We start from the raw sequence: 12,221 nt of genomic DNA, 5'->3' as shown, positions 1-12,221 counted from the left end.
TCTGATACTTTAAGAAGCAAAACCAGATACATTAATAAGTAAAACACGCTAAGGAATTCCCTGGCAGTCCAGTGGTTAGGAGGCTTTCACTGCCACAGCCCAGATTCAACCCCTGGTCAGGGAACTAAGATCCTGCAAGCCAGGCAGCACAGCCAAAAAATTACTATTTTTTTTTTTTAAAGTAAAACATGCTAACCGAGCCACTGCACAGGCCAGACAGATCAAAAGACACTCACAAGTAAAATGTCAGAAAGTATTTTTTAAAGTTAGCGCTTTTAGTTGTAAAAAGACACTCATGGTTTCCTCAGCTCTCAAAATCCCGTAGCAGCAGTGGACTCAAGCGAAAGCAAGTACCTTAAAACAAGCACAGAGGAAGGAGGTGTATGCTGAAGCACAGCTTTAGTTTCAGTCATCAACTATTCTGTTCAAGAAATACTTAAAATGCTTCAACAGGTGCAAAATAAAAACACTCTGCTGTACTCGTAATTTAGAAAGTTAAAAAAGCAAGGGCAGGTGCAATAGATAAGGTAGTATAACAAAAAAAACCATCGTAAGAAAAACAGATGGATAAATCAACTGCATTCCAGAAAAACAGGATTTTAACATTCTATAGATTAAAACAGAGGAGGGATTCCTGGGTCAGAATTTGTTCTGTATATTCTCCCATTTCATTCACCATCTTTTTTCTCATCTACGTTTTCCATCATTATGATGACAGCTACTAAGTAATAATTGAAACTGGTTTCTATTTTACATCACTTGAGGTACAGATGTGTGTATGTATACTTTTTCCAAAGTACAAGTAGACAAAAACTAGAAGAAACATCATGGAAAAGTCCGAAGAACACTAAGGGCGTTCACATCTTGCTGTAATTTAACAGAAGAAATGCTCACAGAAGAATTTCAACTGTATACTTACATCTGAATACATTAACAAAGTTTGTGTTTTGTATCAAACTAATTAAGGGAAAAAGTCAAGGGCACTAAAACACTATGTTCCTAATCTACTGGCAAAACAGGCAAGTCTCAGGGGCAACAAGGACTAAAAAAGTATAAAGTCAAAACTCAACTTTATTTAACCAACAGGTTCCATCTCATGTTCACAGTAAAGTGAAAGAAAGTGAAAGAGTTCGTCACTCGATTGTGTCTGACTCTATGTGACCCCATGGGCTGTTAGCCCACCAGGCTCCTCTGTCCATGGGCTTCTCCAGGAAAGAATACTGGAGTGGGTTGCCATTTCCTCCTCCAGATAATCCTCCTGACCTAAAGATCAAACCCAGGTCTCTGACCCTGCAGGCAGACTTTACCATCTGAGCCACCAGGGAAGCTCCTCAAAAGCTGCCGAGAAACTAGGTAACCTGTTCTTGGGAGTTACAATACACTTCATTTTTTTTTTCCTCATGGAATAAAACAAAGCAATACAAAGATCACCATCAAGAAAAGAAAGAAACAAAAATACAGATAATTTACAAATTAATTGAGAATGGTTCTCTTCCAAACTTGTCCATATCCTCACAATAGATGTTTTCCTTTCAGAAACTAGTCATTTAAAGGTTTCATTACCACAAACTATCAGAAGAAGAAACTTTTCTATTTCAGTTTGCTGAGAGTTAGTCTTATTTCATAATGAAGAGAGTTAGAATATGTCCTGTCCCCACATTCCAAAATTGGAAAAGACCCTGCTGCTGGGAAAGACTGAAGGCAGAAGGAGAAGGGCGTGACAGAGGATGAGATGGCTGGACGGCGTCACCGACTCAGTGGACATGAGTTGAACAAACTCTAGGAGACAGTGCAGGCCAGGGAAGCCTGGCGCCCTGCAGTCCACAGGATTGCAAGGAGTCAACACAACATAGCGACTGAACAACAGCAACAATCAGAAGAAACTGCTGTCGCAGTTTGCTGAGAATTAAACTTATTTCATAGTGGAGAGAGTCAGAATATGCCCTGTCCCTTCACCCCAAACTTATAGGCACAAGGATTATTTTGAGTTAAAGGCAATTAAGAATCAACAGATACTCTTCTCTCCCCTAGCTTTTTCTGCCTAAAAACAGGTTATAAACTTCCCTTGTGAAAGTGTTCCCCTCTCCTCTACCAGGACAAGGAGAGCCACTCTTACCAATGGAGATGGAGAACCAGCACCAAGATGAAGCTGCATAAATAACCCTGCTAAAATCGTTCTCATCTTCCATTAGTTTCCCCCTATATATTTCCTTGGTCATTACCTGCAGTTTATCCACTCTCAGAACCCAAATCCCCTCTGTTTTATTAAAATGGCATACAAGCCCCAGAGACTAGTCACTTCTTTGTTTCAGTTCTTTTCTGTGAACTTCCAATGCATGTGAAATATTAGTAAAAACCATATTGCCACTTCTGGTAAGCCCTTTTCTCCCTGATTTTATTGAGATACAGTGGACATATAACACTGTGTAACCTGTCTTTTGTTAGGTTCAGTAATTGGGGGCTTGCAAATTAAGAGGGTACAGAAAAAGTTTTTTCTCCCTGACAATGAATAAAAAATTAAAATTTAAAAATCAATATATTTAGTTTCTTAAATCCTATAATCAATACTGACACTTTGAAAATTATTCTACAAAACACCAAGTTAAAGGTCTGAGTGGAAAAACAAAGCTAAAAGAATAAATTTTATAGTTTTCCCCTGAAACTTTATAAAAAGCTCAATCTGCAACATCAGATTTTTGAAATGACTGATTAGTCATGACTTTTGGAAGAAACAAGGGTACACAGAAAAGTAATTTTAAGATATACTAATAAATAGTTTCTTCAATAGCACATTGATAGTTTCTTCAATACCATGAAAAAATAAATTTCATCTTATTTTATATGAATTTCATTTTATACAAATTTAGCCACTAAAACCTAAAGATGGACATATTCAAACATATTATATTCCACAGTTAATATACTCGGCAGCAATGCATTTACCCTGTGCTGCCAAGCTTTCTTGTTTTGTGAACACCTGGGCATAAGCCCAGCCTTTGTGCCAAATTTCTAACTAAATACACCCAGAGTCAGCAAAAATGAGGTATTTATTAAACTACCATCACCCACCAACTCACTCAACCATCCTGCTCTTTTCAACCACTTGTCTGCAAGAATCAGGATTCTTAACCTCTCGATACTATGAATACCTAACAACTATCAGCTGACCTAAAGACTACAACTGATGCACAAAACCACATTTCTCAAATTAATGTTCATCACCGCCTTGGGCTCACTGTGACTGACTTCATCACAGTTAAAAAAAAAAAAAGCTATTAAATTTGAAGGTATGCATTAGACTAATAAAATACCACTTATCTCTTTCAATCCTGAGGAGCTAAGATTGCTTTTAAAAAGAGGGGAAAATACCATGCTGTCAAAATAAAGTTTGAAAATCATATAATCCTCATAAAATAAACCAGCATTAAAAACTAACTTTCAAGTTTTCAGGAAGCAACAAAGACATAAGTTAAACCTAGCTAAGATCCCTCATGTTTTGTATGAGACTTCACCACATGGGATCTCAGGAAGGGAGGAAAAAAAGAGGTCTGTGTTCCTATCCAAGGCACTGCCTGTCCAGAGATAATCTACATCTGCAAAGCCCCTCTTCTGGGCCCCTGTAATTTGTATTTCTTTATGTCTGTTTTTGCCTTTTGTTTTTTCCTTTTGTCTGAAAGCTTCTAATTGGCAGCTTATGGGGTCAGCACAGGACCCACCTCAACAATTCCTAGGTTAAGAATGAAGCTATCACATTAAGATGTGAAACAGCAACACTCATTTCCTGAGGTCTTCAACTGTAATTCTCTTACCTCCTCTTTTGGAAGGCAAAGTTAACAGCCACAGAACAAACTACCCTAGAGTTTTAAAAACTGATTACACACTTACAGACACACACGTGCACACATACATACCTACACACACACACACACACTCTTCTAGGGACAGGTCGGGTATTCAGTAAAGACACAGCCCAGTGACTTCTACACTCAATGTTTCTAGTCCTGAAACCCAAGAGATCAAAAGTTGGAGAGGGAACAGCATCTGACACTTAAGTTTGCCATACAGTTGGGCATTGCAATCATACCCACCTGTCCCACCCACTTCCAGCCAGAAATAAGATAAACCTGGATATCCCTGGCTCTATCATCTCCTGCAAAATGTTCAGGAAAAAGAAGCCCGTAACTCCCAGGTAATTCCCACATTTCAGGCCCTCCCTGAATAGACCGATTCCCTAAGTAGGTCTGGGCAGGGCCCTGGAACTTGCATTTCTGACAGTCATCCCAAGTGACTCCAAAGCAGGTATTCTACTGACCAGACTTTAAATACTGAATTGACTGCCCCATCAAATCACTGAGAGAGCCTTCTTGACAACAGATTTTCAAGGCCTCCAAAGTCTTTATTTTTAAAAATTCCCTCAGGTAAAGATGTGCAGCCAGACTTGGGTTGTGCAGTCACTGGGCTAGACTACCTAAACTGACAATCTGGGATTATAAAGTTTCTAGAGAAGCATGGATGATCGTGTTGTTAGGTATCCCTCAGTCCTTGACCCTCAAAAGTCTTCCATTCTCCTTTTGTGGAAGACTCACCACTCACCAGATGATGCCCCTGTGTGATCCTAGAAAAGTTATGTGTTTCACTAGAAATTCAACTGCTGGCCCTATGCTTAGGTTTTGAAGAGCTCTGGCCCTCCAACAACAAAGCAAGGAGGAGACATGCTCAGAAAGAATGAGAAAACCAGAATTAGGGTCCCTGCTCTGCCACTTAATGGACATGTAATCTTGAACTCGACATGTCAGCAAACCTAGGCCTCTCATCTCTGGTCAGTGAGGGAGTTGGCTAAGGTCACCTCGAGGGTTTTTCCAGTTCCAACGCTCTATTATTCATTCCTTGCATCACAAAATCCATTTCACTCCTCTAGAATGCAGCATCAGCAGGTGTCAAGGACTCTGAAGTGCATTTGAGAACCCAGAGGGACCAAGCGACATCAGCCATGCTGTACAAACAGCGGAAGCATCTCATATTTAATGCCTATAGATGGGAAACAGGGTAGAGCACAGAGCTGGCATGAGCCCAAAGCAAGGGCCTGACAAACGACGTGATAAACAGCATCTCGACCAGTGAGAAGATTACTGTATTTGAAACCGAAGATGTTTTTTAATGTAGTTCCCTAATCCTCATATTTTCAAAATAGTGGATTAATCTGCTAACACTGACACAACCTAAAAATTATATACTTTTAGGACTTAGGAAAGAGGCACACACTTTCCTAACTAGGTATTTTGTAGTTAAGAGTTTCCTAATTTTAGCATTATTTAAATAAAGACTTAACACAAGTGAAAAGTGGGGGGAGGGGGATTTAAATTTTCTTCGCACAGAGTGATCCCAGTTTTCTTACAACCCAATCAATTAAATGCTCCTACAAAATTAGATAGCAGGAGCTGGCCCACTAGCTACCCCAGGAAATAGAATAAGTTGGATAATTAGAGTGACTGAAAAACTCTGCCCCGACTGTAAAAGCATATACTGAAAAACTGCTCAAGATGACTAATGCTAAATACCAGAGTGGGGTTCAAATCCCCACAGATTTTTTCAAAACCTTTTCAGAGATATGTTAACAGTAGTTTCTTCAGAAGATATGCCCACTTTGCCAAGTGTAACAATTCTAAACCCAGTTTCAGAAATCTATGTACCATTTTGTTCAATATAAGTACTTACTAAGAAACTCAGAGTAACACAACTACAAAAAAATCTAAAGTAACCATGTTTGAAGCTAAAGGAGTCAGAACCTTCTGAACGCTGATTTAACCCATACCAAGAATAAGATGTTAGCGGTCCAAGTCAAAACAGGGTTAACAGAAGAGGTCCTCAGTATTCTAATGGGTCTACTCAACTCTTTCATTATCATGGATGTTCACTTCATGAAACATGTTCATATTTTATTGATGTGAACAGGTTTTACGGCAGAATTACAGACTGTCTGATAACTAGTTAGCAAATGACTTCCAAAGTAACACGTTCAATGGAATTCTAGGGTCGTGGAGATAGCACCCCCTCCCCAGAGTTCTATGATTAAATAAGATGGGTGGAACAGTAGATCAAACTGGTTTCTTTACTGCAGGATTTTAACATAATTTTTAATATAAATTATCTGCAGTATGGTTCTTAAGCAGTGAACTATGGAGTGCAGTTTTTCTCAAACTTGTCTGTTAGTGGAACACTTGTTCACTTGTTTTGAGGAGTACTTATGACTAAATCTCATGGAACTAAGCTTAGCAAAAACAGCTTTTAATCTTTGGTGCTTACTATTCTTTTACTTGGGTACTCGGTTTGCTTGTGAGAAATTTTAAACAGAATTTTACTAGGATGCAAACCTTCATTATCCAGCTCTCCACGAAAAGGTCAAGGGGTGCGGAAGTGAAGGAAATGAACACCAAGTATTAACATGCTTTGGCAGCACCTAAGTACCTAACCATGCACTACTTCATATTACTCAGCACTGTGGTTCTATTATCACCACCCTCCAAACAGAGCCAGAGAAGCTAAGGGCATGAAGACAAAGAAATCACATTTATCCAACTTTGCCACATAACAGCTCTAGCAAAAGGTTAACAGAGAGTAAGATAATTTAAGACTGACCAGAGGTAAGAGATGAAAATCTGTGAGGTGTTTCCTGTGGGAAAATGCCTAATTCAATGCATGACTGAACGACTGGATGTATGATTTGTTTACTGCTTTCATCTATCGTAACAAAAAACGTGACCTTTACAACCAATTCAAGCATCATTTTTTAAATAAGATAACTAAGCAATCAAACCAGAAATCTCATCATTTATATTAAAACCTTAACACCACTTATCACATTTATGTCAAAGCAGCTATAAAATGCACACATAAAAAGATGCTGTTTTGCTAAAAACATAAAATTCAGTATCAGGACAGACACATGTTAATAAAAAGTCTTTGTTCTCTATTTTTCCCAACTTTTCAATAACTTTTTTTTTAAAAAACAAATTTTATGTATACTGCTCACACTGATTTGGGGGGCAATGGAAAAATATTATCCATTTGATTATCAATATTCAAAAACAAAAAACAAACCTTCCTGATTATCATGGTGAACATCTAAATAATATAATTAGTTCAAATATAATTATGGATTGATGATAAACAAGTCTTACTTGGTTTTCACTTGATTTTAATGAATAAATTCTTTTTGTGAACCTCAATCTGCATCTCAAGTAAATATGACCACAAGGCCAAGCCCAGGTTAACAGCTCCAAGTCACTTTGGAGACAATAAGCCCTTCTCTCTTGATAAAAGAACAGCTAAAGGTACCATCCCATAAAAAGTCACAGTTGACTCCAGAAATTAGCTAGGGACCCCTTCCTCTGCCTTCTAACTCATTTTACCAAGGAAACCTGAAGCTGAAGCCAACAGCTGACATGTCCAAGGTCACATGATCAGTCAAAGTTCAAATTCTTGGTCCAGCTTCTCAAACTGCTTATTTCAAATATTTAGTTTAATATTCTGGTGATAAACCATCTGATATGACCATCATTCATATTTAACATGAAAAAGCTACAGTCTGTCTACATTTCATCCGTTTTCAGTGTCTGCAAACAATTCCTCTATCAACCCATCTATGGTCAAAAACACTTACTTAGGTTTTGCTTTATTCTAAAAGTTTAGTCAAATCCTCCAAAATACTAAAGAGACTTTCTACTACCTAATATTCAAAATGTGCTATTAAAACCCAAATTACTCATCCTTTCATTCTTATCTTTTAAAAGGAGCACTCAGATACCACTTTTTCCTTTCCTTGTTAACAGACAGAAGCTAAGATCTTGCCATACTCAAATTGTATCTGTACAAGTATTTATACACTGACAATGTCAGTATTACCATTTACTTGGTCATATATAAGCAGAACTACAGAGACTTAAGGAAAAAGGACATTTTAAGGTCATTTTCCTCTGCTAAACACAATTCTCCCCTTATTTCATTGTTGAAATGTTAAACCATGCAAGCTCAAAACTAAAGGTTAACATGATGCTTGCTGTTCCAGATACACGTACAACTTTGAAACATTTTCAAAAATGTTATTGTATAGTTCAGATTATATAAAAGTCTAGTTAAATATATACTGCTCATAAAAAATATTTTATGCTTTGAAAGAAAAACTTAAAACTATCTAAAACTTAAAGTTTCATAGTGCTGATGTAGCCAGAGAACAGAGAGAGAAAATCTAGATGTGTACAATTCTAGCACTGAATGATTTACAAGCAGTAAACTTAATTTTCTCACACCGTGAAACATAATCATTTACATGTGAGGAACCTTATCTAAAACTGCATACCTGTTATTTTGTCTCTTACAAGCTTACAGGACTCTATCTCACCGATGCTCCCAAAAAGACTCTTTAGTTCCTCCTGTGTCATGTTCTGAGGAAGGTAGTTGACTATTAAGTTGGTCTTGCTGTCCTCTGTGTTCCCGGAGTCAACTGGTGACGAGCAGTTGTTATTTATGGTGGTTGGACCGTTGGCTGTGTTATTGCAAGTTGGCCCATTAGACAGTTGTGTTTCCATGGCAGCAATTACCTGCTAAAAACAGAGAAAACAAGACATGTCAGAATTCATATTTCACAAACTATTAGAGATTCCATCCAAAAATTTAAACACTTGTCACTAAACACAAGTCGTCCTGCTGAAATTACAACAAAGCTTCAAAAAGTACAACACCTATGCTAACTTTTACTTCACATTAAGCTATTTAAGATCACAGCTGTATTTTTCACATACATATTCCACACATGCACGAAAGCACAATTTACATCTTTAACATTCTCTAGAACCCCATTCTGGGTCTATTCACAATCCTTACTCACCTGCTGTGTCCACAGAGTTGAGGAAATTTAGTAGCAAAGGGCACAGAATTAAATCCTGACTAAAAATACCAGAAAATAAAAGTGTTTAACATGCTACCAGAAACAAAGTTAAAAAAAAAAAAAAGAACCCTAACTTTGCAGAGATATTTAGTTAGCCTAGGAGTTTATTCCGAAACTGACAGACATCCATTAATTAAAATCAAGGAGCAAGAGTACTTTGAAAAATTATAAATTTGTCAACATGTACTGTTTTGGTTACATATTGAAAATGTTTTTAATTGACAATATCTCATACCTCTATCATTGGTAAGAAATAAGAAAATAGCAAATGTCTTATGTTAGGGTTTGCAGGATAACCTGGGGAATAAGCTGAGTACTTAGTGTACCCTGTGAATCTAACAGGCCATTCTTGTCAACCTTGGCAGCTAAAGATCACCAACAAGGCAGATGATCCACAGCATCAAAATAAAATCCCCCAAACAATGCCAAGTGATATTTTGCCTTGACTCGGACTTTAAAAGGAAAAACAAAAACAAAAAAACCTATCTAGTTCACCAAAACAACAATGCAAATGCGTCAACTTTTGCAAACAGACCAGCCCAAGGAATTTTCATTTGAGCACCTAAGCCTGTTGAAAACACAAGTGATAAGGTATCTTCTATAAACTCCAAATACAGAATAAACAGCAGTTGGGGAAAATGGCCTCAAATTGTTCAGGCTACTTTAAAAATCTCTTACTAAGCAAATTTAGATCTAGTTTCCTAAAAAGCAATTCTGTGCTCTTTGAGCAAGAGTTACAAACCACAGCCCCAAATTCTCTAAAACCATTTTCCAAAAACAATCTACTTTAGAACCCAATATTGTGGGGGAATCCAAAAATCCAAGCATCACTGAAAGGATTACCCTTCATATTCCATCCATCTTTCAGTTCCACAAAGAACTACAAAACTGACAATCCTGAATTGATAGGATGCTAGTTTTAGGGAAGGTTTAACATATAAAAAGGCAAAGAATTTGAGGTAAAATTTAAAAAATTTTTTTAAAAAGCAAAGTAGAGGCAAAGGCTGTTACAAGAAAAGAGGGGGAAAAATATCTTTTAAAAAGCATATTGCCTAAGAAAAATAAAAGGGCATAACCATGGATAAGCAAACAGGAAGAACTCTACTGCCAAGAGATGTTTATAAAAGAAGGCAGCACAGGGTAGATTGCGACTGGTCAACTGAACAGATTGAGACTGGTCAGACTGGACAAGAGCCGTGCTGTCAGGATAAAAAACAGGAGACAAAAATCCAGCCTATCTATGAAATGTCAAACCAACTATAACCCCTTCCAAAACTTCATTTCCTTTTCAAAAGAAATGGGTTCTTTACTCTGCAAGCTAGAAACTACCTATCTCAAGTATGTATTTTCAGAGAATACTTTAGGGAGGTGAAGAGAAATAAAGAAACCTTTGGAAATCTGTATTGGGGGGAAAAAAACAACCGGAAGCAATTCAAGATATGCATTTTATTATAATTAACCAATTTATCTGAAACTGCGAAAGGAGGTTTCAGATTTGCTAATAAAGCATAACCGTTCCAGTTTATAGAATATTAGCCCAGGGTCACTCTTTCCACAGGAAAATGTATGTGAGATTAACCTTTGTCCAGCAGTCAGGAAAACAATGATCTGCAAGATGAGAGTGGCCAAGGCCAATTAAAACAAATCACTAATCAAAAACTTAGGGTATATGTGGAGACTACATGAGACCCAAATACAAGATTCGGACTAAAGCTCACTGGGATGGCATTTGAAATATAAAATGTTCATTGACTGAAATTAGCAGGATTTAGCAGGGACAACAAACACTCCTCACTTAATTGCACATTTATTTCCATGCTCAGGTGGCAAGAATGAGCTCCTAAGCCAACATTCAAGTGAACAGCTGCAGTAGGCTGTGTGCGCTGAAAATTACAGCATCTCTCAGCTATAGGACCATCTGCTCAGAATAAAATGATACTAATGTGCTATATTTTACAAATAATGCATATTCCATTGATAGGCTCAACACAACTGTTCACAGAATGCAAACTCTTTCAACAGTTACTGGGCAAATAATTTTCAGCCAGATTTACAATTTTGACATTTTTTTAAGCATCAGGAATTGTAAATAACTTCAAAATTTAGTAACCAAAAAAATACATAGTAAACAGAATGAAAAAATTATGGTAACTTAGTATTCAGACCATACCAAAACTTTTGTTTTTTGTTTTTAAAAAAGCTTGTCACTCTTTTGAGGCTGCACTAAATCCTAATTAAGATAATAAAAGTTACATACAAAAGCAGGTTCTGATACTACATATACCACTAAAATTGCAATGTGCTTTACATCCTAATGATGGCCATACCGCAATAGGTTAAATGTAAGAATAATTCGTATGCCAAATGAAAAGTTCAAGTGTTTGGTATGGCCTCAGCACTCCTGCAACATGCTAAAAAAAAGTAGCCTACAGAATTTAAGAAAAATCCCACAGACCCCGGTCCAAGGCTCTGCTGCCCACGAACCACTTCTAAGCAGAGAAGCCACATCACACAGTCTGACTGCCATGTTAGTTTGGAGTTGCCGTCTGCAATATGGACACAAAAAGTACCGTATGTTAGATGAGCAAGATAATGCAACAAATCAGTTTGTACAAAATTTACAGTGATTGTATTGATATTCCCAGCACGTCCATGCAGTGTGGCTTAATTGAATTTGAGGCAATTCCAATCTAATCTTTCCAAATTCATTTTAACATGTAGTTTTCTTGCACAAATTAAGCATTTTTAATTAAGAGCCTGATTTTAAAACAGTATTAACTAGTTACCTTGGCATCTATCCTAAAGCACTACCTTAAACCACATCTTAAAAAAAATTTTTTTTCATAATAAAATGAAGCAAAACACTGCATGCTGTCCTATCTCTTAAGGATGTGGGAGAAGGGAGGAAATGTGAATGAAATTATATTTACAGTGAGAAAAGGCAGTCATGTAATTCATTAGTGAATGCCTTGCATAAAAACATTCTTTCCCCCAAATATCAGAAGGGCATTAAGAAAAGCTATATTTGCCCACACTGTTACATTATACTATAAATGATCCTTAATCCTGGAGCTTAAAATTAAAAGTGAATTGAAACCCTGTGAGGTTATTCTGCCACTACAGTCAAAGGATCTCTAACAGTTTTGCTGAGAATAGTTCACGCTTTACCATCTGAGCCACCAGGGAAGTTCCCTTCACATACACTAAGATGCAGTAAACCAGCATCTTTCAATTGAAATAATTGGACCAATAAACAGGACTGTTTGGAGTAATGTTT

At 37.1% G+C, this 12,221-nt stretch overlaps 1 protein-coding gene across 6 annotated transcripts in view; it reads right to left on the bottom strand.

Annotated features, from left to right (window-relative positions):
• ELAVL2 (ELAV like RNA binding protein 2) overlaps positions 1-12,221 on the bottom strand; it is a 141,490-nt gene that overhangs the window by 68,203 nt on the left and 61,066 nt on the right. For 4 of the 6 annotated variants that reach the window (XM_061425130.1, XM_061425131.1, XM_061425132.1 and 1 more), the window contains exons 2-3: positions 11,400-11,490; positions 8,357-8,600 (exon numbers count right to left, since the gene is read on the bottom strand). In XM_061425130.1, the coding sequence (XP_061281114.1) occupies positions 8,357-8,600; positions 11,400-11,471 (316 nt within the window). In that variant the 5' untranslated portion in view covers positions 11,472-11,490. The remainder of the gene's footprint in view (positions 1-8,356; positions 8,601-11,399; positions 11,491-12,221) is intronic. The other 2 variants (XM_061425134.1, XM_061425135.1) reach the window with 1 other exon arrangement.

The sequence above is a fragment of the Bos javanicus genome, chromosome 8 (genome assembly GCF_032452875.1).
Source record: "Bos javanicus breed banteng chromosome 8, ARS-OSU_banteng_1.0, whole genome shotgun sequence".
NCBI classification, from domain to species: Eukaryota; Metazoa; Chordata; class Mammalia; order Artiodactyla; family Bovidae; genus Bos; species Bos javanicus.
Note: the sequence above shows the minus strand (reverse complement) of the source record. Positions and strands in the feature narration are given on the sequence as shown.